At 45.8% G+C, this 26851-nt stretch overlaps 1 protein-coding gene across 1 annotated transcript; it reads left to right on the plus strand.

Moving 5' to 3' along the window:
- On the plus strand, positions 228–26624 carry PRPSAP1 (phosphoribosyl pyrophosphate synthetase associated protein 1). Its single transcript, XM_018063752.1, has 10 exons — positions 228–658; positions 3952–4004; positions 6912–6978; positions 16083–16255; positions 17825–17940; positions 18420–18475; positions 19195–19340; positions 23486–23556; positions 24344–24490; positions 25351–26624. The coding sequence occupies exons 1-10, from the start codon at positions 489–491 to the stop codon at positions 25507–25509; spliced, it is 1158 nt and encodes a 385-aa protein (XP_017919241.1). The 5' UTR covers positions 228–488; the 3' UTR covers positions 25510–26624.

Genomic DNA, 26851 nt, shown 5'->3' on the forward strand with positions numbered 1-26851 from the left:
TGGGTCCTGGCAGGGAAAAGTTGGACAGGCTGGCACCATTAAAAAGTCAGGCTGCACCGCCCAAGAACGTGAGAGCAAAAGAACCCCCCCTGGGGCAACAAGATCAAAGTGGCGAAACGAATATTTAATGTCTTCCTAGAAAAAAAATAAGCTTGTGGAGAGTTGCCCACCGCCCTGCCCTCATCTAAGATGGCGACCGTGCGGGCGCTCTAGCTGCGCCCTTCAGATTCCCAGAGGGGGCGGTGTCCTCGTCGCTATCTTTAAGGTGATCGGCGGCGCAGGTTGCTTCGGTCTCTCGTCGCGCCTGATTCCTCAGCGAGTGGCCTTTGGTACGAGGAGGCTGGGGGTCTCGAGACTCTCCCCGTCCCCCGCCCCCGTGCCGTTTTCTCGGCGCCTTCGCTGCGCTGGCCTCGCGGCCGCCTCCGTCAGAACCGCTCCTCGGTGCAGCCCCGCGCGGGCCGGCTGTAACCGCGCCCCCGGGCCGGACGATGCCTAGGAAGCTGCTGCTGCTGCCCCCGCTCTCCGTGTCCTCCGCTTTCCGCGCCCCGCGAGCCTGCCCCGCCGCCCGCCCCGCCATGAACGCCGCCCGCAACGGCTACCGAGTCTTCTCTGCCAACTCCACGGCCGCCTGCACCGAGCTGGCCAAGCGCATCACCGAGTAAGGGGCGGGGGACGCGGATGTCCCAGGGGCCCCTTCCTTCCCGGGAGACCGTCCTTGCTACTCTTCGCCTCCGCATCCCCCGACCGGGGTGAGGGGTGATTTGGCCCCTTCACCCTGCCGCCCCCACCCTCACCCCCCACCCCAACTCTGCAGCTGAAAACACGTTGGGCTGGTTGACTCTTAACTGGCTTCTCCCCCAGCCCACCCCTCGGGTCCTTGGAGCGCCCTCCCTGCTTTCGGCTCCCCACTCCCACCTCCCAGGCGGTGGACCCCCCCCCCCCAGATTAGAGCTTTGTGGGAGCGGGGGCGGCTCTGGGTTTGGCTGCTTTTCCCACGGTTGGAGTTGACCTCTGGATCTGATCGCTGCGGTTCCCAAGTCTCCCCACCCTGGGAGACCGAGGCCGGCACGTAGTTACAGCATCAGGTGCAGTAGATGGGGGTGGCCGGGGGCGGCCTCCCAAGTGAAAGACCCCCGAGGCCCAAGATGCACGGACTGAAGCAGACGTGTAGGGGAGGGCAGTGAGAACAAGGCAACCCCGGGGGAGCAGATTTATCACAGCTGATGATTGAAACGACAGGTCTAACCGTAGTCTGTAAGTCAGTTAGGTTCGATCAGTCTTAAGTCTTTGCTTTTTCACCTGTTCACCTAAGGAAGCCTCCAGCCCCGAGTGGCCTTTGGAGTCTTAGGACCTTGGCCGTCTTGCCCCTGGGCAAGAGACTTGATTTTCCTGAACTTCATTGGTAAGATAGAGACAGTTCCTTCTACTGGACCCAGAACATTGTGAACATGAACCAGATAATGGTTCATGCATTCAAGCGTCTAGCAGAGCAGAGGTTCATAGTGGCCCTCTGAATAATACATGCTTGCTAAATGGCCTCTTTTCTAGTTGGCTCTTGTAGAGAGTTTCAGAGCCTATTGTAGAGAAAGAACCTTCTGAGCCCTTTGCAAATAAAGTTGTTTAAAAAATAAGCTTGTTTTTTAACTTGTAAAGTCATTTTCACGTTTTAAACAACTTATTAGAATTCTGTGGGGTTTTCAGAGTTTATAAGTCATGGCATGAATATATTTTAAAATTCTAGATGAAAGATGTAGAAGAAAGGGGAAACTTTAGTCATATTACCTCAGTAATGCCTGTGTTCTTTTTAGTTAGCTTTAAATGAGATTAGAAGAGTGTAAAAAAAACAAACAGTCCTTTTGCAGTCTACTACCTGGTTTCCATTCCTGACCACTGATTATTTGTCTTTCTTTTTGAGGCCAACTAAAACACTAATTTTAAATATAAAGCTTGTGTTTGTTTATTTTGGGTCAGATTTACCACAGTGGCCTTGCTGAGAGAAAGCAGAGCGGGGAGGGCAGAATTAAATAGTCCGTGTTTTTGCCTTGGTCTTGTATTTGGTTCTTGAAAAAATTGTTCCAGAAAATTTTTAAGTTTTAACCATTTTTAAGTGTGCAATTCACTGGCACTAAGTACATTCACAGTGTTGTGTGATTATCAGCACTGTTCATTTCTAGATCTTTTTCATCATTTCAAACAGGAACTCTGTGCTCCTTAAGTACTAACTCCCCTTTATCCACCCATCCCAGTCCCTGGTAACCTCTGTTCTATTTTCTGTAGCTGTGAATGTTCCCATTCTAAGGTCCTCCTATACATGGACTCATACAATATTTGTATTTTTGTGTCTGACTTTTTTACTTAGAGTCTGTTTTTTTTTTTTTTTTTTTTTCAATCGAGGTTTATCAATAATGTGGGCTTCCCTGGTGGCTCAGTGGTAAAGAATCTGTCCACAATGTGGGAGACCTGAGTTCAGTCCCTGGGTTGGGAATATCCCCTGCAGGAGGACATGGCAACCTACTCCAGTATTCTTGCCTGGAGAATCCCTATGGGCGGAGGAGCCTAGCCGGGCTGCTGTCCAGGGGGTCGCAGAGTCAGACACGACTGAGCGACTGAGCACACGGCACAGCATCTGTATTGTAACATGGACCAGAATTTCATTTCTTTTTAAGACCGAATAATGTTCTGTTGTATACTTGGCTGGAGTGTTTTTGAACAGATTGCAGAACATAACAACCATTATCAACAGCCCTTATTTCACTCATAAGAATGGTAATACTGACCGATAAGAACTGAAAACAAACAAAAACCCATCATGAATTCCTTTGTCTACTCTCTTGTCTAGTCCTAAGGTATTTCACTGTGTGTGTTAGTCACTCAGTCATGCATCTTTGCGACCCCACAGACCATAGCCCACCAGTCCATGGGGGCAAGAATACTGGAGTGAGCTGCTGTTTCCTTTTCCAGGGGATCTTCCCAACCCAGGGCCTGAACCTGGGTCTCCTGCATTATAGGCAGGTTCTTTACTATCTGAGCCACAAGGAAAGCATATTTCCTAGTTTGTCTCAGAAATGAGTTTTCCACTTGGTTTGTTCTAATCAGGATCCAAACAAGATTCATACTGCGTTTGGTTAATGACATGGAAGTCTGATGCTTTTGACCACTGAGGCATTTACCTATGGCTTGTGTTTTTGGAATTATTGCTGCTAACCATGTATTTGTTGGCATCGATTTTGCAAGACAATTATTATTCGAAAAATGATGGAACTAGATGTTAAACTTTGGTTGTGGGCTCTTCCCAGTAAAGCGGTGTGTTACAGAATGGTGAGTGCTGGAAGCTGCTCATGGAATGACAGCGGATTTTTAGTTCTTAATGAGTTAAATTTTCTAAATTTTTTTTTGTTTTTTGTAAGAGAATGCTGATGTAGTCGGAGAAGGCGATGGCACCCCACTTCAGTACCCTTGTCTGGAAAATCCCATGGACAGAGAAGCCTGGTAGGCTGCAGTCCATGGGGTCTCTAAGAGTTGGATATGACTGAGCAACGTCACTTTCACTTTTCACTTTCATGCATTGGAGAAGGAAATGGCAACCCACTCCAGTGTTCTTGCCTGGAGAATCCCAGGGATGGGGGAGCCTAGTGGGCTGCCATCTATGGGGTCGCACAGAGTTGGACACGACTGAAGTGACTTAGCAGCAGCAGCAGCTGATGTAATTATTGTAGTCTTTTTGTTAAACACATGCCTGTGAACTGGAGTTTTTCTAAAAAGAGCCTTCATTCTTCTTTTTCAATTAATCTGTTTATTGTTTGGCTGAGTTACGCAGCATGTGGGATCTTCGTTCCCTGACCGGGGATTGAACCCCAGTCCCCTTCGCTGGACTTGTGACTTCTCTGATGGTCCAGTGGTTAGGACTGTGTGCTTCTAAAAGGGCCTTAATTGCTTTTTTTCTCCCTTTAGGCGTCTTGGTGCTGAATTGGGGAAGTCTGTGGTTTATCAAGAGACCAATGGAGGTGAGTTAAACTTCTCAAATGTTCTTTGTCCTTCAGGCTCTGTTTAATTGACTGGCATGTTTTTAAAAGGCTAGTGTTACTCATCTTTAACACAGAAGTCCGTTGCTCTTTAACAATGGGGTTGGAAGGTTTTCAGTACTTCTAAATCTTGACTGGCGAAGGCGATGGCACCCCACTCCAGTACTCTTGCCTGGAAAATCCCATGGACGGAGGAGCCTGGTGGGCTGCAGTCCATGGGGTTGCTAAGAGTCAGACACAACTGAGCAACTTCACTTTCACTTTCCACTTTCATGCATTGGGGAAGGAAATGGCAACCCACTCCAGTGTTCTTGCCTGGAGAATCCCAGGGATGGGGGAGCCTGGTGGGCTGCCGTCTATGGGGTTCACACAGAGTCGGACATGACTGAAGCGACTTAGCAACAGCAGCAGCAGCAGCAGCAAACCTTGACTTCTTGTTTTCTCCTTAAGTCTTCTTTCCTGTTGTTCCAAGGTAATACAAATATCTTGTCATTTTAGAATGAAAAAAGCGATGGGAGGAGATTTTTCTTCCTTATTTTGCTGTATTTGATACATACATTCTACGTTTATCTGTCTCACTAAGTCATCAAATGGTGTTAAGAGCCATCTGTGCTAGACAGGTAATGACTTACTTTAAAAACCTCTTGGAGTTAGTTTTATCTCTCATCTTTTCCCTCAAGTCTTGTCAAAGCTCACCACTTTTTTGTTGCCACCTAAGTTTTTTGTTCCGAACCAGGCGTAGGATGTGGGGCTCTTTAATTCCCAGCCCAGGGATGGAACCCGCACCTCCTGCAGTGGAAGCATCCTGGACCTCCAGGGAAATCCCCTGCCTGAGTTTCCAGGGAGAGCTAGAACATGAAATAATACTGCTTGAAGGCTCTTTGTTGATAGCCGTGTTCCAGGAATAAACCCCCAGCTGGGAATTATTTTTGCAAAGTTGAAAGCCTTGGATTCATGTTTCTGTGTTTGCTCAGGAGATAATTAAGATGAAACTGATGTTTGGGGAGCTAGAAAAGCAAAATATTGGGTAGTAATGTAAAGCATACGTTCTGGAGTGTGTACAAGTTACAGCTGTGTTATATAATTAACCCCCAGAAACCCTTAATCCAGCTTCCACACTCAATAGCTGTTAACTTGATGACTTCAGAAGCTTTCTTGCCAGGGCAAGTCAGGAGATGCTTATTTTGTTGTTGTTAAACACATGCCTGTGAACTGGAGTTTTTCTAAAAAGAGCCTTCATTCTTCTTTTTCAGTTAATTTGTTTATTTTTTGACTGAGTTGTGCAGCATGTGGGAATCTTAGTTCCCCGACCGGGGATTGAACCCCAGTCCCCTTCACTGGAAGTGTGACTTCCAATGAAGGGGAGTGCATATAGGTGAGATAACTTATTTAACAGTAACAGATTTGGTTCATTGTGATGGCATTTGGGGGTCTCATAAATGAACCATTTGAGGAAAGGAGGGAGGTTTAGGGAGGGCCTTTTTCTCCATCTTCCCATCACTGTTCTAGGCCTCCTCTCTCTTTCTCGTCAAAGTAGCTTCTTAACAGGTCTTCTTACTTGCGTTTTCAGCCTCTAGTTTGTTCTGCTCCCCTCCAACAGGTTATTTCCACAATGCAAACGTTTTTTACTTACCTCTGTTTCACATTTTATAGGCTAGAGTTCAGTCTCCTTAGCAATCATGTTGGGGCCCTTTGGGACCTAGTTTCTGCCCATCTCACCTGCTTCATCTTTGATCACACTCATCAGCATGTCTCGTGTGCTCTGATCAGGAATCCGTTTGGAATCTGCCTGCTTCTCTCACCACCTCCACTCCTGCTGCTCTGGTCCAGCACACTGTCTGTCACTTGCCTAGGCTCCTTAAAAAACGTCTTGGAGTGGCTCTCTCCAAGTAGCCACTCCTGCTTTGCCACCATTTTCTTTACACATTAGCCAGTGATCACACGAAGCCTCCGGTGGTTCTCCTGTCTACTTTGGAATAGAGTCCAGACTCTTGGGAAGTCTGGTCACGGTTGGCTCCCCGCCCTCCTCTCTGTGTCCTTCTCTTTCAGGCTGTCTCCAGATGCACAGTGACACCCCTGCCCCTGCTGTTCCACACTTGCGTTCCCACTTGGTCCAGCCTGCGGTGAGGCCATCGTTCCCAGGCCTTTTCTCCTTTCTCGTGGCTGGGCTTTCTCCTGCACGTTGGCCTGGAGTGTTTGTCAGTCTTCGGCATTGCATTGTCTCTCCTGGGTCAGGCTTTGTCCCCTTGGTCCAGTCCTCCTCTTTGGGACCCCAGCTCAGGGCCTGACACAGAGGAGGCCACGGCCTTGGTAAAAGAACAATACGGATATTAACCTTCGGCCGCCTTAATTGCTGAAGACTTTTCCCTGAGCATCTTGTGTTTATTTAGTGATGGATTTTCTTTTCTGGACCCTGAGATTTTACTTAGACCTGATTATTGCTTTTGCCTTCTAGTCTATTTTTGGCTTATTTTCCCCTGAGCTTGACTTTTTTTTTTTCAGTACATGTCATTCCCAGATCTATTAAGAATTTATTTTGGTGCAATAAATGAAGTGTTGATTTCAGTTCAGTTCAGTCGCTCAGTCGTGTCTGACTTTTTGCGACCCCGTGGACTGCAGCACACCAGGCTTCCCTGTCCATCACTAACTCCTGGAGCTTGCTCAATCTCATGTCCACCTAGTCGGTGATGCCATCCAGCCATCTCATCCTCTGTGGTGCCCTCCTCCTGCCTTCAATCTTTCCCAGCATCAGAGTCTTCTCCAGAGAGTTGCTGTTTAGATTCCCCTTTACTCCCTCCAATTGCTGCCCAATTCTTACAGCATTCTTACACCATTCTTACAGCATGAAGTACTTTTCCTTAAAACTATAGAACATTTTTATTTTTTCAGAAACAAGAGTTGAAATACAAGAATCTGTTCGTGGCCAAGATATTTTCATTATACAGACAATACCCAGGTAAGAGCACGACTTTATCCCTTTTCCTCTAAAAATCTTAGTGATGTACCTTGCTGTCTGTTCATGTGAACTTCAGTTTTCTCTAAATTGTAAATGTGTTTGTATGTTAAATGCTTTCTAAAATACGATACGTATGTATGTTTGCATGTATACAGACACACATATTGGGTCTTCTGGAATTCTTTCCATGCTTGTCACACTGTACTTAACTGCTGTGTGTTTACTTGATCATCTTTTCCAAGCTTGAAACTCCTCAAGGACAAAATATCCTCCCTGCATTTGCCAGGGTCTGTCTGTTCCGCTCTACTGAAAGCCTTTGTTGTTGTTAAATGCAGTGCATAGCTGCTCTGGTTCATATCCGCTGAGGCCCGTTTTTGCACTGCATTTAATTTTGCACAGTGGCCGGTACCCCCGACCATCTCTATTGCAGATACCATCTACTGCTGCTCTTCAGGCAGGAGGACAGGCCCTGGGAGAATCCTGGCATGCCTGAGCATGAACTTCCCTGTGGGGTTGTCTCCTCTCAGCCCCTCACTGGGAATGGGGTTGGTGTCTTTGAAAAATGCAGAGCTTCACGTCTTGATCAGTTCAGTTCTTGAGATTGTGCCCAAGCAGGGCACTGGGTGCCGTGGCACGCAGGCGCAGTACACGCATCGCTTTAATCCTCGTGTGTCAGTCCTACGTGGCTGCTCTTGTTTGGCCTCTGTGATTCTGAGATTTATAATAAGAAATATGGATTTGGTCTTCCTGTCCTGGCACAGAGCTCCTAAAACTATTGGAACTTCCTCCTTGAGAAAAGCAGTCAAAGTATCTCCGTTATTCAGAACAAGCCCCCTTTAGTTACCCCTGAATTATGTTTATGCAGGGAGTTTTGGAAATCCCCTGGATAAACCCAGGATGGGGGCTGGTTCCTAGGGGCACCAACCTTGTGATGAGAGTGTGGGTACCTTCAAGCTAGCCCCTATGACCTCTGGGGAGGAGTTGAATCCATCTCCAGTGGCCAGTGATTTGACCACTTATGCCGGTATCATGAAGCCTCCATAAAACCCCCAGAAGGCCTGGGTTGCTGAAGACGGGGGTGCTGGGAGGTGGGTGCACACACAAAGGGTGGGGATGCTCGGCACCCTTCTCCCATACAGCATGCAGGATCTTCGTTCCCCGACCAGGGATCGAACCCGTGCCTCCCTGCAGTGGAAGTACCAAGGCCTAACCACTGGGCCTCCAGGGAATTCCCTGAGTTCTTCTTTTATTATTATTATTATTATTATTAATTTGCTCTAGCAAGCTAATCAGAGCTGAGGAGTGGGTCCTAGGAACCTCTCAATTTATAGCAGGTTGGTTAGAGACAGGTGACAGCCTGGACTTACCCATATTTGAAGTGAGGAAGGGCGGTCTCATGGGACTGGGCCCTTAGGCTGTGAGATCTGTTGCTATGTCAAGAGAGACAGTCAGAATTGAACCTGAATTGTAGAACACCCAGGTGGTGTCCCCAAGATTCTGAGAATTACGTATCTATGGGAAAACCCCTACACATTTGGTGACCAACAGTATTCAGTGTTGTGAATGTACAGAGAAGGAAAAAACCTTTTTCTTACAGTCCCCTTTGAAGGGATTGAGAAAGTTGGGCCTGAAGGAAGCTGAGGACCACAGGGTCATGGAGAGAGTGATCTGAACCCTAGTATAAAGAGTTTCCTTGTACACTGATAACTGGTAGCTACTCAGTATTTCATTTTTAATATTTTTTTCTGATTATAGGAGTAATATTCATCTCTAAAAACACAAGCTTTATAGAAACATGTATCAGAAAATAAGAATTCCCCAGCCCTCATCCACCCCGCTAGTCTTCTGAGATAACTAGTTTAAGTAGGTGTTTGTTCCTCTCTGTTGGCTAGTTAGGTGTTTGTTCCTCTCTGTTGGATATGTACAAATTTAGGCTCCATCATTCAGGCGATCCTCAAAACCAAAATAAAAGCCATTTTAATTTCTTTGCATGGTTCAGATTTCAAAAGGGTGTGTAACGAGGCCTGCCTCTGCCCTCAACCCCTCTGCTTCCCTCCCTGGATGTGGCAGGTGTCACCAAGTTCCTAGGCATCCTTTCAGAGACTCTGCGTGTTCAAGCAGTTGCATGTATGTTTTTCTTAATTTTTTGCGTAGAAGGAGTTCCCTGGTGGTCCAGTGGTGAGGACTGTACCCTTCTACTGCAGGGGGTATGGGTTTAAGCCCTGGTTGGGGAACCAAGATCCTATAAGCCTGGTGGTATGGCCAAAAAGAAAAAAAAAAAAATGCTGTTGCACATTGCTGAACTTAAAATAAACAAATAAAGCCATGTATCATATCAACACAGAAAGAGCCACCTCATCTTTTAAAGATTCAGATTTTGAAACAGTCACAGACTTAGAGAAAACTTGGCTGTGTAGTACAGCCGCTTTAGACAAGCTTGCCAGTCTCATATCCCCGCCCCACAAATCACACAGTGTGTGATTCCTACAAAGGAGAGCTTGCTTTCTCTCCCTCTCTCCTTTTTTTTTCCTGCATCACATGGTCTGTGGGATCTCAGCTCCCTGACCAGGGATCAAACCTGGGGCCATGGCAGTGAAAGCTTAACCACCGGACCACAAGTTAGTCCCCAACGAGGGCATTCTCCTATACAGCCACAGTGCTGCCATCAAAATCAGGATACTGAGACCTCTGTGTCATTACCACCTAAGGCTCAGACACCATCCCCAGTTGTGTGCTATCCCCCAGGGCTCAAGCTCAGGCTGCACTTACTTGTCATGTATCTTATCTTGTAGACAGTCTGGAACTGTCCCTTAGTCTTTCCTTGACTTTCAGAACTTTTGACACTTTTGGAAGATGTTGACACTTTGGGCAGTTGATTTTGTTGAGTGCCCCTCAGGATAGGCAGTTCGTTTCCTTGGTGGCAGGAAGTTGTGCTTTATGTAATTATTGGTTTCCATATCTCATGGTAACCAAGAAGGCAGTAGAAATATTAATACATGCAATCCAGGGTGAAGTTGGGGCAGTACTATAGACTGAACTTTATAAAAGTGGACGTGTTTTCCAGGGGAAGGACAAAATAAACATGGAAAAACATGTTGGTTAATAGCTTATTGGGAAATATTTGTTGTTTTTTTGTTTGTTTTTTTCTACTCATGCTTAGTTGCAGTCGGGAGAGTGACTCTTAAAGGATAATATGACAGTAATTTTACATACTCACCATGTGGAAAGGCTTCTCTTTGAAGCAGCAACACAGATACATGTGATGCTTTTAGAAACCAGAACCCCTTCCTGAAGATGGTGCTGTTCCCCGTGTGTACTTGTTTTGAGATTATTTTAGAAGCCACAGTTGTCTTCCCTGGGGTCCAGTTTGGTGGTATCAAAGCAAGAACACCTTCACCGGACAGTTCCTGTATCTTTCAGGATGATGGGGATGGGAGAGGAAATTTGGAGAAAAGACAAAGAGAATATGTGTGTGTGTATCCCATGAAGAGTTATTGGGTTTGTCCCAATAAACAGTGTAAAACAACATTCTGTTGCCTGACTACAGAACATTTGAATGACAACTAAATTTAGTTAATTTAGTGGGGAATTTAGTTTTTTAGTCCTATCTGCCACACGTGGTTATATAGATTGCCAATCGGTGCAAAATGCGCAGCTTAAAAGTTGCAAGTTAAGTTTTATTTGAGGACCTTACTGAGGACTATAGCCTTTGAGCCAGTCTGAGAGATGACACTAAGGAACCACTCTGATGAGGTAAGAGAGGAACCAGGATATGTGTGAGTTTTTTTCCGGGTTTGGGGGGGCAGGGGGAGGGGGGTAAGTGAAACATCAGAAGATTATCACTGATCAGGAAGCAGAGACATCACAATGACTTTAGTGCTTTTCTGTACTTGGGAAGACAAGGATTTGGGGTCATTGAAATTAGACCTTAGGTATGCATCTTTTTAATCTAGGGCCTGTTACCCAAAGCCTAGAGAGCTGCTTGTTTTTCTCCATCCTGAATTCCCCTCAGGGCTTGACTCTGGTGGAAGTCAAGAGGTGTCCTGGGCAAGGCATGCCGGAAGGGGTCTGGGGCGTTTGCCCGCTCTCTCCCCAGCTCTCCAACTCGGAAGTTCTCTGAATCCCCTCCTTTTTGGGTTTTTACGGAGGCTTCATTACAGAGGTATGATCTATTAAATCGTTAGCCTTTGGCAATCGATTGAATCCAGACATCATGGGGTAGGACTGAAAGTTCAACTTCTCTAACACGTGGTCTGTTTCCCAGGTAACCAGTCTCCTTCAGGTGCAGTCCAAAAGTCACCTCATTAACATAACTAAAGACACCTTTACTTGTCTCAAAGCTTAGGAAATTCCAGGGGATTCCAGATGAAGCCTGAAATGGCAACCAAATAGGTATTCCTTACCGTAAATCACACTGTCACAGGGAGGTACTCAGGGAGTTCCCCGGTAAACTGAGCACTGGAACCAAGTGAGCTAGATGGGAAGCTTTACAAAGTGTTTGAAGGACACGTTTTCATGTTTTATGTCACACGTTCTAGTTTGCTGATGTAACTGTTGATGTTTAGTCGCTAAGTCATGTCCATCTCTTTGCGGCCCCACGGACTCCGTGGAATTTCCCAGGCAAGAATACTGGGATGAGTTGCCATCTCCTTCTCTAGGGGATCTTCCCCACTCAGGAATTGAACCCATGTCCCCTGGATCGGCAGGTGGATTCTTTACCACTGAGCACATAAGACCACTCATTAAAAGACCATGACAGCTTACTTGCTGCAAGTGATTAATTGTTGGAGGTGGAGGCAGCGTACATCCTGCTCCCTGACCCTGTTCTCAGTACTTCCATCTGTGTTGCTGGTCTGTTTTTGCAGTTTTAACTGATATGTATAGACGGTGTCCTTACCTCGCACTCACTTTTTGCCCATCGAAAATGAGAGAGCAGTAAGAGCCAAGGCTAATAGATGTGATAGTCTTAGGGAAGAGAAAAAGAGTTGGTAAACAATTAAGATTGTTCTGCTTAGAGATTACAGGCGCTAGCCAGAATGTGCTGGGAACAGATAAACAAAGCAGAAGCTGCCAGCCAGTTTCTCTTGGCCCTGCTAACTCACACAGTACTGCCTGGGATCCAGTTTGTCCGGCGTCCCTCAGAGAATGGGTAAACCCCCTGTGACAAAGGCCCTTTTGTCGCCTTCCTGACCGAAAGGGAGTAGGTTCATGGGAGGCTTTCCTTAGCCTTGATCTAGAGAACGTTGAATCCCCTGGCGCGTAGGTCATTAGGAAACGGAAAAGTAAAAAAAAAAATAAAAACCTCATGGGAGAGATTTAGTAATTAGTGGAAAGAAAGTTACTCTGAAATCAAGGCTTCTCCAAAACTTTTGTTCCTCTTGTTACACTCAATGTCTTACCATCCGGCCCTCCCTTGCGTGGTGCCTAAACCTTGTGGTGGATGGTTGTGTATTGTAAATGCTGTCACAAAGACAGCTGAAAACCCATGACCCAGATAGATATCCTTCCAGGATCTGTTTAATTAACTTCAACTCTCCACATATTGTTGGCATTGGGATCTGGTATAAGAAACCACCACATCCAGTGAAGCTTTTTTAATGCCGCACACTGCACCACACCAGTGGAAGATTAAGAAAGCTTATCTAACGTCAGCAAGCAGTCTGTATGTGGAAGAGGCCCACATACATATACCATTTCGAGGGTATATGATGCCTGATGTTTACAGACGGACTCCTGAGTTACCTATGTTCTATCCTGAGTGCCGTGCTGGCTTCATCTGAATCCCCAGAGCCCACAGGCATCCAATGAGATGATCTGTTGTGGGCTGGGAGCTCTCCTCTCTGGGCTGAAGGATCAGAAGGGGAAGGGGACATTCTCAGGTGAGTTAGTGTGCGCCTTCTAGGGACAAATGATTCCAAGGGTGATGGTGGGGGAGAGCCAGAGGACTCCCCCACCCCCAACAAGATGAGGTCAGCCTCTTTTACCATGTTACCTCTCCACCTAACACAGTACCTGATGCAAGGTGCTCAGTAATTATTTGGTAAATGGATGATGCAGGATGAAACTTGTTGAAGAGTGTGGAAAACTGACCAAGTATTATGAATTCCTAAGTGTTAGGTTGATACAAATGTAATTGCAATTTCAGACCATGAATTTTAAATCATTATAACTGGGCTCAGACACATCTTTATTAATCAAAATAGGAACCATTAAAATCAACACATTTTTGTCAGAAGAATAAGTTGCCAGGAATAAGTTGGTATATTCCTGTAGTGTAAAAATCAGTGCTTTGGGATTCTACAAACTCTTGGAAAGCATTTTCTGCCTTCTGCTGGTCGTGGAAACTTTCCCTGCAGAAAGTTGTCAGGATGATTAAAGAAGTGGTTGTTGGTTGTCAAGAGGTCAGGTGAATATGGCGGACGAAGCAAAACTTTGTAGCTCAATTCGTTCAACTTCTGAAGCGTTGGTTGTACAATGTACGGTTAGGTGTCGTGGAGAAGTGGGTCCTTTCTGCAGCCCCAGCTGCAGGTGTTGCAGTTTTCGATGCATCTCATCGGTTTGCTGAGCATACTTCTCACGTGTAATGTTTCACCAGGATTCACAAAGGATCAGACTGGCAGCAGACCTCCAAACAGTGACTATGACATTGTTTTGGTGCAAGTTTGGCTTTGGAGTTTCTTCTCGGTCCAGCCACTGAGCTGGTTGTTGCTGGTTGTTGCTGGTTGTTGTATAAAACATACTTTTCATTGCATGTCCCAATCAATCCAATCGAGAGATGGTTCATTGTTGCTGCACAGAATAAGAGAAGACGACATTTCGAAATGACAGTTTTTTTGTTTTTGGTCAGCTCACGAGGCACGTACTTACTGAGCTTTTTCACCTTTTCAATTTGCTTCAAAGGCTGTTTGATCGTAGAATGGTCATTGTCGAGTTCTTTGGCAACTTCTTGTGTAGTTGTGAGGATCAGCTTCGATGATGCTCTCGGCTGGTTATTGTCAACTTCCGATGGCCAGCCACCGCGCTCCTCGTCCTCAAGGGTCTCGTCTCCTTTGCAGAACTTCTGAACCACCACTGCCCTGTACGTTGTTAGCCAGTTCCAGGGCCAAATGCATTGTTGATATTGCTAGTTGTCTCCACTGCTTTATAACGCATTTTGAACTTAAGAATAAGAAAATCGCAGGAACTTGCTTTTTGTCTAACATTGTCATTTCCCTAGTTTAAAATAAATATAAAATACACAGTAATATGTCATTAGCAAAAAAACATAAAGTGAGAAACGTGCATTAAAATGATGTATAATATAACCACATTTATTTAAGGAAGTATTCCAAAACAGCAAAGTTCAGCAGTGCAAAACTGCAATTACTTTTGCACCAATCTAATAACCTTGAAAGTGTTTGATAAGTGTATTGTCACAATTATACCAAAAGGTTGTGTGTCTTCTGACCTTTTGATGGCAGACGTGGGATGTTATTAACTTGGGAATATGAGGGAGAAGAAGACTTCAGTTTATTTCAGAGGAAGGAAATGATAACTGGAAAATAAGTAACCTGTTAGCAATCCAAAAGGAATGTCTCAGTTGACAGTTGCATCTTGAAGTTGAGCCCAGAATCAACTCTGCTTACCCTCTGGGAGAAATAAACACAGAAGCTTGTGACTGAAGCTTGAAGTAGTCGTGAAAAGTCCAGACTGCAAAGGGGAGGTAGGAAGCCCCCCCAGTGAACGTGGGCGCAGAGATGGTGTCAGAGTAAAAGGGTGTCTTTGTATCGTTCACTCCCAGGTGCTATTATTAAGTTTCTGCTGTGTTGATGGCAGGCCTTTCCATTTTGATCAGGTGATTCAAGAACTGAATAAATAATCCAGGGATTTCCCTGGTGATCCAGGGGTTAAGACTCCATCTTCCAAATCAGGGGTGCAGGTTTGGTCCCTGGTCAGGTAACTGAGATCCCACATACCACAGGGTATGGCCAAAATTAACATAAATAAATAAAACTTTTTTTAAATTTTTTTGTAAAGTATAATCTGAAGAGCCTGTTCCTCACTTGGGTGGGAACTCGGACATGGGAAATGATCTTCTTTATCTTGGAAAGGCAAGGGAAATACACTCCTAATGCAAAAGAAAGGGTGTTTGAGGACACTTGGACAATCCCAAGAAGAGTTGGGAGGAGGCTAGAGAGAGGGTTGAACTTTGGAAGGTCACCCTGAAGGATTTCAAGGCCCTTTAAGAGCAGAGCCTTACCTTATACTTGATCAGTCTTGGCAAAGGGTGGCACTCAACATTCATTAAAGTTTGGAAATAGCCTTTCCTTTGAATACCTTTCAGATTCACATTTCCTTCTTTGTTTGTCTGGGTAATCTTTGTATCGCAGGAGGCTCAGTGGTAAAAGAATCTGCCTGCCAATGCAGGATCCACGGGAGACTTGGGTTCAATTCCTGGGTCAGGAAGATTCCTGTGGAAAAGGAAATGGCAACCTGATCCAGGATTCTTGCCTGGGGAATCCCGTGGACAGAGTAGCCTGGTAGGCAAAGGGTCCGACACAGCTGAGCAACTGAGCATGCACGTGAGTTTGTATCTCAGGGAAAGAAGGAGTGGGGGAGATTTTGGGAAATTAACACCCAAGACCTTCCTGCCCCGCTCACCCTTCTCTCCACCCCAAAAAGAAAACAAACAAATTATTTCAGCTAAATAGAAGGCCTGGTGGATTTTCCCTGGTGTTCCCAGGAAAAGGAGGTGCCAGCACCCTGGCCCGAGTTCAGATCCTGGGCATGGTACCAGCAGGTGTGGGTTAACTCTGGTCGTCAGCAGTCAACATCTGCTTCACCTGCCACTCCCATGACCGTGTCACTGACAAGATCCAGGCAGAGATGAGTGTGGAAGATGGTGCTGTGAATGTCAGTAACCTCAGATGCAAACTAGAGTTCACGCAGCTCAAAAGAAAAGCGAACCAGCTTCTCCCTCTATTCAGGAGGTGCCATCTTAAGCTACTGAGATGATTCACATTAACACCCATCTTGGCAACCCAGGTCAGGTTGCTGGGATTGAGATCCTTGCCAGGGGTTAATAAATGACATTAATCCCAAAGGACAAATCTCACCTGTTTCAGAGACGTGAACACGGCCGTGATGGAGTTGCTGATCATGGCATATGCGCTGAAGACCGCCTGTGCCAGGAACATCATTGGTGTGATCCCCTACTTCCCCTACAGCAAGCAGAGCAAGATGCGGAAGAGGGGCTCCATTGTGTGCAAGCTCCTGGCGTCCATGCTGGCAAAAGCGGGTGAGTGCGGCCCACGCCCAGGGCCCTAAACCGGTGGTTAGGACTCTCCCCGGGCCAGAGTAGTCCACACCCCACAGCCATAGGTGGTTGGTGGATACCTATTTCTCTGAGTGTTGTTGGGTAGTTTCTTTGTCTTGCTTGCTTTTGCATAATTCTGGTTAGGGATCGTGAGCTTAGGTGTACATTTTTTTTCCTCTTTGTCCCGCTTCAGAGTGACCTTGCCGGCTTCAGGATTCTTTTCTCTCAACTTGGACTTTTTCCTCATTCTGCGTCCTGTTCATCTTATCATCATTGAAATTTTGGCTGACAATCTTGGCATTCAGCTGTGATCTTTTGAGCTTCAGGTCTAGATTTTGTTTAAACCTTAGCTACCAGGGGGATCAGTGATAAAGAATTCCCCTCTGCCAATGCAAGAGCCGCAGGAGCCACAGGAGACGTGGGTTCAGTCTGATCCCTGGGTTGGGAAAGTCTGTTAGAAGAGGAAATGGCAGCCCACTCCAGGATTCGTGCTGGAATAATCCTGTGAACAGAGGAGCCTGGCGGGCTACAGTCCATGGGGTCACAAGAGTCAAATGCAACTGAGCACACAATTCTGTGCATACATAGTAGTAAAGCTGGGGTTTTCTTTTAACATTTCTTCAGCTGATACTCTCTTCTTCCTCCCTGATTGTCTTTCTGTATAGCAGATCATAGTAGGGCATTTTCATCGTATGTTTTTGTAGTGACCTACTTTCTGTTCAATGTAACAGCCTTTCAATTGTTGGGATTTTATTTGCTTCATGTTTATTTAAAAACTCAAATATAGATCTGAGTCCTCAGAAAACATACTTGAATTCCATTCTTTAAAAATGTGTAATGTTTTTGGAAAGAACAAGTAATTCTGGTTCTTTCCAAAGAAACCAGAAATTTTGCTCTGGAAGTTTTTCAGTGAGCTTGGCCGCTTGCCATGAATGTACGTTTTCTTTTGTTTAGCGCTGTTGATTAAAAGAGTATGTTTTCACTGTTTTTCTGTAAGCGTACTTCCTAACCCGTTCTCGTAGGACATAACACAGATTTTTCTGGACTCTTCAGTGTCTTATCCTTGTGTTTTGTGGTTTCTTTCTTTCTAGTATATATATTACTTTGCTTTTGCTTTCCTGCTCCTTCTGCATTTACCTACACCCCTTCAACATTTCTTCCTAGATTCTTTAATCAAGGCCTTACTTGTTTTTTACATCTATTTTTGCTCCAGTATTTAATGCCCTATTCATATTTTTGCTTCTGCCTGATTTTTCTTTTCCTGGTTTTCAGGCCCAAGCTAATGGTTAGAGTAGAAGAGAGCACTGTTTTTTCTAGGTTTAGTTTTCTAATCCACTTGGAAGGTTATAGGCTCCTTTACATCAGGCTTAACATTGTCTTTACTAAGTTTCGTTAAGGTTGCAAATAAGGTATAGAACCGGCGCACTTGTTCACAGTAGCCCCTGCCTTCAGTCTTCTGTGAGGAAGCAGGCATTGGGCATCTAGTTTGTGTCCACTGTAGCTGTCAATTTGTAGGGGTGAACTTTGTAATTTTGTGTTTTAAAATTTCAGGTTTAACTCACATTATCACTATGGATCTTCATCAAAAGGAAATACAAGGCTTTTTCAGCTTTCCCGTGGACAACCTTAGAGCCTCACCTTTCCTGCTTCAGTATATCCAGGAAGAAGTGAGGAGCACCAGCAAATACCCCCTTGTCCTCAAAAGAGACCCCATGTAGTTCTTCTCTGGTACCAGGTTTCCATGTTGGAAGGCGCAAAGGGTGATCACATGATCTCTTGCTGAAGTCTTAATGCCTGAGGCAGCCAGCCAGGGTTAGCGTTGAGGCACAGAGGATCTTTTATTTTTTAAAGACATTAAAGACAGATTTCCTTTTAAGTGTCTTTAGCCATTTGCTTATGTTTTCTAAAATGAAGGTTTTAAGAATTGTTTTTTATCTTCTTGATGTAGCCTACTTTGGCCATGATGCTAACTGATAGGGATTAAAAAATGGTAACTGTGTGAATGAGATTCTAGCATACTTATTTGCTAATATGGATCATTTTTATAAGAGGAAAAAAGATGTAGTGCCAGCACCCAAGTATTTTTGTTTATTTATTTATTTTTTAATACCTTTTCAGTATTTTCTTATTTTTCCTCCAAATCTAGATTCCAAATTACAGAAATGCAGTCATTGTAGCTAAGTCGCCTGATGCTGCAAAAAGGTAAATAAGCCAGATACAGTCATCCCTTTCGGGTGCTTCTGAAATCAGAATGGGCTGTGTTAGTGTCTGGGGTCTGTCCTAATAACAGCCTCTGAAAGCTCACAAGTCCAGCTTTCCCCCAAGTCATTGTCATACTCCAAACCGCAGCTTTACCTCTAGTCTCCAAATAACATGAGTGGTTCTTGGAATCACTCAGTTTTCCCTTGGGAGAAAATGAAGTTCTTCCTTTGAGTTCTCAGCAAAAGGAAAACAAGAATGCCACAAGCGCCTTTCAGACAGTGGTTTTTGAGACCTTTTTGAGCAGAATTCTGAAGATGAGTGACTTCCCTGGCAGTCCAGTGGTTCAAACACTGAGTTTCCACTGCTGGGGTCTCAGCTTCCCTCCCTGGCTGGGGAACTAATATCCCGGCATGAAAAGTGGCCAAAAAATAGAGAAAAAACAAAACCAAAAGCAACTAAAGGTGAATGTGAGGCTGTTGGGCAAAGAGTAGAACCAACATGACCAGAATCAGATGCCAGCCCACTTCCCCCCTAGGGTGCCTCTTGAGACATTTGCATTCTGGCCTGAGCCTCACATTCTGACTTGTAGAAACAGTTACTTTGTGTGTCCCTAAAAGGTGGACTGGTATTTTCATTCTGTGGTTAATGAAGTGATGAAAAAGCTGCACCTGGGTCTTCCTTCCCATGCAACTCACCCTCTCCCGTTGGCTTCCTCTCAGGGCCCAGTCGTACGCGGAGAGGCTGCGTCTGGGCCTCGCAGTCATCCACGGGGAGGCCCAGTGTGCGGAGATGGACATGGATGACGGCCGCCATTCCCCACCGATGGTCAAGAACGCGACTGTCCACCCAGGGCTGGAATTGCCGTGTAAGATCAGTCATGTCTTTTTTCTGTTTGTAAACTGAAGACAATTTTGAATAGTATGAGTGGCTAGGAGTTCATTCCTACATGGATCTATTCTGGTATTTTCTGTTTTTCAAGTTTGAAATTTTATTTCTTTTTTTAGTATTATTACAAGTTTTAAATTTTATTTTTTTTTTAGTATTAATATGATTTAAAAATTATTTTATATTGGAGTACAGTTGATTTACAGTACCATGTTAATTTTTGAGTGTACAGCAAAGTGGTTTAGTTATTTGTGGTTGTTTCTGTTTAGTTGCTAAGTTGTGTGTCTGACTTTTGTGACTGTATGGACTGTAGCCCACCAGACTCCTCTGTCCATGGGATTTCCCAGGCAAGAATACTGGAGTGGGTTGCCGTTTCCTTCTCCAGGGCATCTTCCTGATCCAGGGATTGAACCTGCATCTCCTGAATTGGCAGGTGGATTCTTAACCACTGAGCTACCAGGGAAGCCTAGTTTAGTTATACATTTACTATTATATCTATTTCACGTATTATACATATATATATGTATATGTGTATATATATATATATATATGTGTATGTGTGGAGTGAAGTCACTCAGTCGTGTCCGACTCTTTGCGACCCGTGGACTGTAGCCCACCAAGCTTCTCCGTCCATGGGATTCTCCAGGCAAGAATACTGGAGTGGGTTGCCATTTCCTTCTCCAGGGGATCTTCCCGACCTAGGGATAGAATTCAGGTCTCCCACATTGCAGGCAGACGCTTTAACCTCTGCGCCGCCAGGGAAGCCCAACATGTATCTATTTTTCAGATTCTTTTCTCTATACGTTATTATAGAGTATTGAGTAGAGTCCCCTCTGCTATATAGTCCTTGCTGACTATTTTAAATACAGTAGTGTATATATAACATATCTGTTAATCCCAAACTCCTAATTTATCCCCCTTCATACCTCTCCCCTTTGGTAACCATAAATCTGTTTCCTAAGTCTGTGAGTTTGTTTTGTTTTATAAATAAGTTCATCTGTGTGCTTTTTTCGATTCTATTTATAAGTGACATGCTATCTTGGCATTTTAAAATAAGTGAATGGTATTACAGTGATTTCATCTTTTGTGAAATACTTTGTTATGCACATTTATAGGCATTGAGGACAGCAGAGCTGATCTGGGTAGCGCTTGGCTTTCCGAGAGTGTGAAATCATTTTGGCTTTAGTAAAAAGTGGTATGTGTAGTGGTGTGAAATCTTGAGCGTTTGTATTTTGGTAAGATGGTTGATGGCGCTTCCCAGGTGGCGCTGCTGGCGTATACCTGCCTACCAGTGCAGGAGACGGAAGAGACACGGGTTGGATCCCTGGGTTGGGAAGATCCCTTGGAAGAGGGCGTGGCAACTCCAGTCTTCTTGCCTGGAGAATCCCATGGACAGAAGAGCCTTGTGGGCTACAGTCTGTAGGGTCGCAAAGTGTCAGATGTGACTGAAGCGACTTAGCACACTCGCACACAAGATGGCAAACATTTGTCAGATATCAGGCTTTCGTGGTCAGGAAACTAGCATCTATTTTAGTGATGGAGCTCTTTTGACCTGATACCGGGTTTTTTTGTTTTTAGTGATTTCATTTGTTGACTTATTTTTGGCTGTGCTGGGTCTTTGTTGCTGCGCGGGCTTTTCTCTCCTTGTGACGAGCAGGGGCTACTCTCTAGTTTGGGTGCTTGAACTTCTTGTGGCGGCTTCTCTTGTTGCGGAGCACGGGCTTAGCTGCTCCGTAGCACATGAGATCTTCCCAGATCAGGAATCAAGCCCATGTCCCGGGCATTGGCAGGCGGATTCTTAACCTACTGTGCCCCCAGGGAGGTCCTGTGAGGGCCTGTTCTCTTGATGCGCTAATGAAGTCTGTCTCTTTTTTTTAAAGTAAAGTGAAGTCGCTCAGTCCTGTCCGACTCTTTTCGACCCCATGGACTATAGCCTACCAGGCTCATCCGTCCGTGGGATTCTCCAGGCAAGAGTACTGGAGTGGGTTGCTGTTTCATTCTCCAGGAGATCTTCCCAACTGAGGGATCGAACCCGGGTCTCCCGCATTGCAGACAGACGCTTTACCATCTGAGCCACCAAGGAAGACTCTGTCTCTTTTTTTAGTCGCCACCAAATTGCGTGTTGAGTTTGTGCTGCTCCCAGCGCCAGTTTTGAGCAGGCATTGAGTGTACCAGGAGTGAAGCTTTTGTTTTCTTAGTCTTTTTCTTTTTTAAGCCTTGACCCTAGCCATGCCTGTTTTTCATTTCAAACTGACAGAATTTTGGGGGGGAAAGGTAGCAGCAGTAGCAGCAGCAGGCTCACCAAAGAGTCAACAGGAGAATCAGACTAGAGCCGAGCTTCTGTTGCGGTCTGACAGGAGATACCAGCTTGCAGTCTTTTTCTTTTTTTACAGAGAAAAATGGTCGAGAAGGGACCACATCACTTTAAGAAGTGGGGAGGTCAGCATAACCACCTACCCCCGTGGTTTAATTTACAGACAGGATTTGAGGAAGGCTTTTCTGATGTTGGTTGTTTACTTCCTCCTCTTTTAGGTAATGCTTCTACGCAGAGCCTTTGTGACTGCCCAAATTCAGGAAATTGCCCTTGTTTCCGTAATGGGAAATCAGGAAATGTCTGTTGAAGTTTGCCAGTAACATAGTGTTGGATTTCAGCCTGGCTGATGTGCTGGTATACGCAGAGGGACACCTGTTCTTCCAGGTTTATAGCACCTGTCGAGAGGAGTCAGCTCTGGTGGATGGCCTGCTAATTACTAACCTGTAGAATTACCCTGAATTTAGCCTCTTCCCCTTCCCTCACTACTCCTACAGTAGATACTTCAGAATTAAGCTTCCCAAGACTTCCCCTGTGGTCCAGTGGTTAAGACTCCACATTCCCAGTGCAGGGGGCACAGATTGGGGAACTAAGATCCTGCATGCCATGCAGAGTGGCTGGAAAAAAAAAGCTTTCCAAAAAAGCAAAATGTCTATTCTGAAATACTTCTGCCCGCTCAGTTTCCTGGGGCTTCCCTGGTGGCTCAGCAGTAAAGAATCTGCCTGCAGTGCAGGAGCCTCAGGAGACGCAGGTTGATCTCTGGGTTAGGGAGATCCCCTGGAGGAGGGCATGGCAACCCCTCCAGTATTCTTGCCTGGAGGATCTCCCCATGGATAGAGGAGCCTGGCAGGCTGTAGTCCATGGGGTCACAAAGAGTTGGACGGGACTGAAGCACACCGCATGCTCTGTTTACTTAACCCCCTTTTCAGGGAGAATTCCTCTGTCCCTTCTGCATCCTGTAGTTGGCTTTGTATTGGGGATGGGCCTTTTTCACATGTAAATTTTGTAGCAGATAAGAAGTCTCAGCGTTAAGGACCAGTTAAATTAGGAAAAGATGATGGACTTGTGATTATTGTCTTCAGCTTCCTAATTTTCAGGAAACTGATTATGTCAGTGGTTTAGTTATCTGATTGTGAGGTTACATTCTTTGTCCCAGTAAGGTCACCTTGGAAGAAAATGAAATCAAGCCAGCTCTTTGGCAGCATTTCCCTGTTTACTTTCTACTTAGCGGCATTTATTTATGTTTGTCTACTGGAGTGTTTCTGTTCTGAGTGGCATTGCTGTGGGACTCCTTCTTTGTGCGGGTGAGATCTTTCTAGCTCTGCTCCTCCACCCTCCATCCAGAGGTCCCCATGCACCCAGGGTGGTCTGGGTTTTGGGCACACGGGGCTGCTGAGCCCTTGAAATGTGGTTGGTCCCAACTGAGAATCACCACGTGTGGAGAAGGCACACCAAATAGGAAGACAGTGATGGAAAAAAAAAGTAAAACATCTCTAATAAAGGTGCATATCGCGTATGTGTCAAAATGATAATATGTTAGGTATACTGAGTAAAGGAAAAATCTGTGAATTTCACGTTTCTTTTTGCTTTGTGATGTGGGTATGGAACATTTAAACTCGGCTTCCTTGCTGCTGGACAGTGCTCCTCCAGATAACCCATCTCTGGGAGGCCCCAGGTTGATTAAGGAAAATCCACACATTTTTAAATTGTCTGTCTGGGCTCTGCCACCCGTTCCAGGGAATGTGATGCGATGACGTCATTCACCTAGTGACCCTTGGATGACTGGGGTCTTGTGATTTGTTTTGCTTTCCTAGTGATGATGGCCAAGGAGAAGCCGCCCATAACGGTAGTTGGAGATGTGGGAGGACGCATCGCGATCATAGTGGTAGGTCACCGTCCCCCTGCTGTGCAGAGATCACATCACTTTTAGTAGGTGTCCACCTTGGGATGGGTGTCCAGTGGTGATGGTACCTTTAAATGGATCCGTCTAGTCTTGAACCCTCCCTAGCACAAGTAGCAGAAGCTTTTAAACCAGATGAACAGGGATTTTATTACAACTTACACATGTAAAGTGAGCACAGTAGCAGCACCTGTAAGCAAACTCAGTTCCACAAATAACCTTTGTCTTCAGGGCTCTGGGTTCTGTGAAAGCAGCTGACCCTACTCCTCGCCCTGAAATCTGTGGGCCGTGGAGTGAGCTAGACGGGCCTCCATTTCCACCATTGAGAACGTGTGTCTCCTTTGTTACTGTAACACAATAGCTGTGCTCCCAGCTCTCAGCTGCTTCTGCTGTGCCACGGGGTCCGACCTTTACTATGGCTCACTTCATTGCTCTGTTGCCATCAGTTAACTTCCTCTTGGGCAAACAGTAAATGGGACACTGGCTGTGCGGTTTTCATCAGAAGTGTGAAATTGGGAGAGGAGTCTTGGGAGATCTCCTGAGCTGAAGCCGGGATGTCACGTTGTGATTATAAGGCTTTGCCGCACTCTCCTCGGAAGTTCAGTTTGCGTGGCTCTGTTGCCGCTGCCGAGGGCTGTTCAGTCCTGTCTTTGACCCGGGCGATGGCTCTGTTCTTCCACTGGACACCCTCGGAAGCGAAGCACAGAGAGGCATGTGTTTACAGACAGGGGTGGAGGGACCTCCTCGAGCCCGAGTGCGGGTCTCTCCGCAGGATGACATCATCGACGACGTGGAGAGCTTCGTGGCGGCTGCGGAGATTCTGAAGGAGAGAGGCGCTTACAGGATCTACGTCATGGCCACCCACGGCATCCTGTCTGCAGAGGCCCCCCGTCTGATCGAGGAGTCCTCCATCGATGAGGTCTGTCTACTCTCTTGGAGGTTTTAAATCTTGATTTTATATGGAAAGAGCTAACGTTATTCCTGTGTAAGGGAGCCATCCTGGGTGAGCCATTCAGGGAGGGTCGCTCAGTCCAGCGTAGAGGTCTGTCTGCTCCTGAGTCGTGGTTTGCTGCTCTGTCTTCTGGGAATAGTTCAGTGGCTCAGTCCGTGTCACTTCCTCCCTCTCCAAAGGACTGAAAGCACGTTTTGGGTGGCTAGCAGTCTGTCTGGGCAGATGTCAGATTTACAGTTAGGAATACGGGCTTCCCTGGCAGCTCAGCGGTATAAAGAACACAGGTGCAGTGCAGGAGCCGCAGGAGACACAGGCTCCCTCCCTGGGTCGGGAAGATCCCCTGGAGGAGGGCAGGGCAACCACTCCAGTATTCTTGCCTGGAGAACCTCATGAACAGAGGAGCCTGGTGGGCTACAGTCTATAGGGTTGCAAAGAGTCGAACATGACTAAAGTGACTTGGCACGCATGCATGCCCGGTTAGGAATATATGTCTATTTTCATAAACACTTGCTCTCTGTACTTCAGTATAATTTGATTTTAAAGTAGCATGTCTCTCAATACCTAAACTCTTCTCTAATAGGAAGGTTTCTTGCAGAGCTGAGTCTCACCCTATCATTTCTGCATACATAGACCAAGACCTCCATAAGTTTCTCTTTTGAATACCTTCCCTTGTGTAGTGTTGGTTTTGTTTGTATAAACACACCCCGTAAAGTAAGGTTTTGAAACTTGGTCTGTGGGTACCAAATGTCAGATACACGTTTCCAAGTGACCACATCAGGCCACACAACATCAGTGACGTGTTTATTTTCTGTTACTGCATCAACCAGGTGGTGGTGACGAATACTGTCCCTCACGAGGTGCAGAAGCTGCAGTGTCCCAAGATAAAGACTGTGGACATCAGTCTGATTCTTTCTGAAGCAATCCGGAGAATCCACAACGGGGAGTCCATGGCGTATCTCTTCCGGAACATCACGGTGGACGACTAGCTTTCGCGGCTGCCTTGGCCCTAGAGCTCCTAAGGAAAACATGTGAAGAGCAGTGCCATCAATAATGTACACGGGGTTTTCTTTCAAGGGAGGCACATGGTTTCTCTTGCCAAGCTTGGTGGGTAGGAGGCATCAAGATAAGATAGTCCAGGGGACAGCAGGGGTCGTGGGGGCGTGGCCTCAGCTGTCTGCTATCGCCATCCTGTCTCTTAAAGTTAGATGCCTTCCTGAACAGGATCTGAAAATCTTGCTGATGTTGCAAGAGAGTGAAAGGCAGGTGAAATCCGGACTCGCTAACTTTCATTCAGTTGTTTCCACTGCAGGGACATGTCCGTGTTAATGTTGAACCTGGTTAGGGAAGCTGAGCACCGTTCCTATTCCGCTTGTTGTCTCGCCAGTCAGCTTTCCCCAGGTCTTTTCTAGGGAATCCTATTTTTCTTTAGGAACCTGCTTGCCAACAGCCAGTGAACAACGAAGCATTGGTGGTAGTGCTCCTAGGGAGGGCTTCACATTAGCAAGTCACGCCTATCTCTGGATCCCCACGTTGCTCTTAAATTGCAAATAAAGGAATTTGCTGTGTTGTTAGTGTCTTCCTGCAGCGCTCCCCACTCTCCTGCCTTCTGTCCAGACGCTGCAGAAGCCAGTGCCTTGAATGCAGGCGGCCCAGGTCCATGGCTGGCCCCAGCCCTGGACAGACGTGCCCCTCTGCACATTCCATCCCCTTCCCCTCACGTTCCCTGAAGTTAAATTCTCGTTGAATAATAAGTGATATTTGAATTTTTGAATATTCATATCTGAATATTTGAAGGTTCTATATTTGAAACCTAAGTAGTTGCTATTCTAATAGACCTAAACCGAACTTTTTCCCTGTGTGCTAGGTGACACTTAGGTTGGTTGCGTTACTTAGGACTGCACTTCATTTTTCTGCCAACATTTAAAATGACACAGTCCTAATTCTGTTATAGTTGACATCTTATTTGTCAGGTAGACTTTTTCTAGTCTGATCCAAGTCAGAACTGAATGAAACAGGAGGGAGCAGTGTCTGCCCGGAAATGAACGGCAGTCACTCATTTGTTCCATTGGTTCCTGAGAGATAATAAACGCTGATTCACTTACTTGTACCATTGTATTTCTCTGCGGGGAAGTTTCCTGGACATTTTTCTCCCTTTCCTAACAGCTAGGAAAGTTCCCCAGCCCATCATGGAGACTTGAACACATTCCCTTTCTCAAGCACACAAAAAAGTTGCCTTCTGTTAAAAGAGTCCAAGTAGGAGGATCTTGAGAAAAGAACTTAATTGTGAAATAATTCCCCTGGTTGTAGAGGAAGTGCCGTGGACTGCTG

Source organism: Capra hircus, chromosome 19, assembly GCF_001704415.2.
Source record: "Capra hircus breed San Clemente chromosome 19, ASM170441v1, whole genome shotgun sequence".
NCBI classification, from domain to species: Eukaryota; Metazoa; Chordata; class Mammalia; order Artiodactyla; family Bovidae; genus Capra; species Capra hircus.

Bases quoted from the DNA above. Each gene is read 5' to 3' on its own strand.
- PRPSAP1 (XM_018063752.1), top strand. From the start codon at position 489: ATGCCTAGGAAGCTGCTGCTGCTGCCCCCGCTCTCCGTGTCCTCCGCT. The intron at 659-3,951 runs GTAAGGGGCGGG...TTCTCCCTTTAG, and splicing joins CTGGCCAAGCGCATCACCGA to GCGTCTTGGTGCTGAATTGG. The intron at 4,005-6,911 runs GTGAGTTAAACT...TTATTTTTTCAG, and splicing joins TTATCAAGAGACCAATGGAG to AAACAAGAGTTGAAATACAA.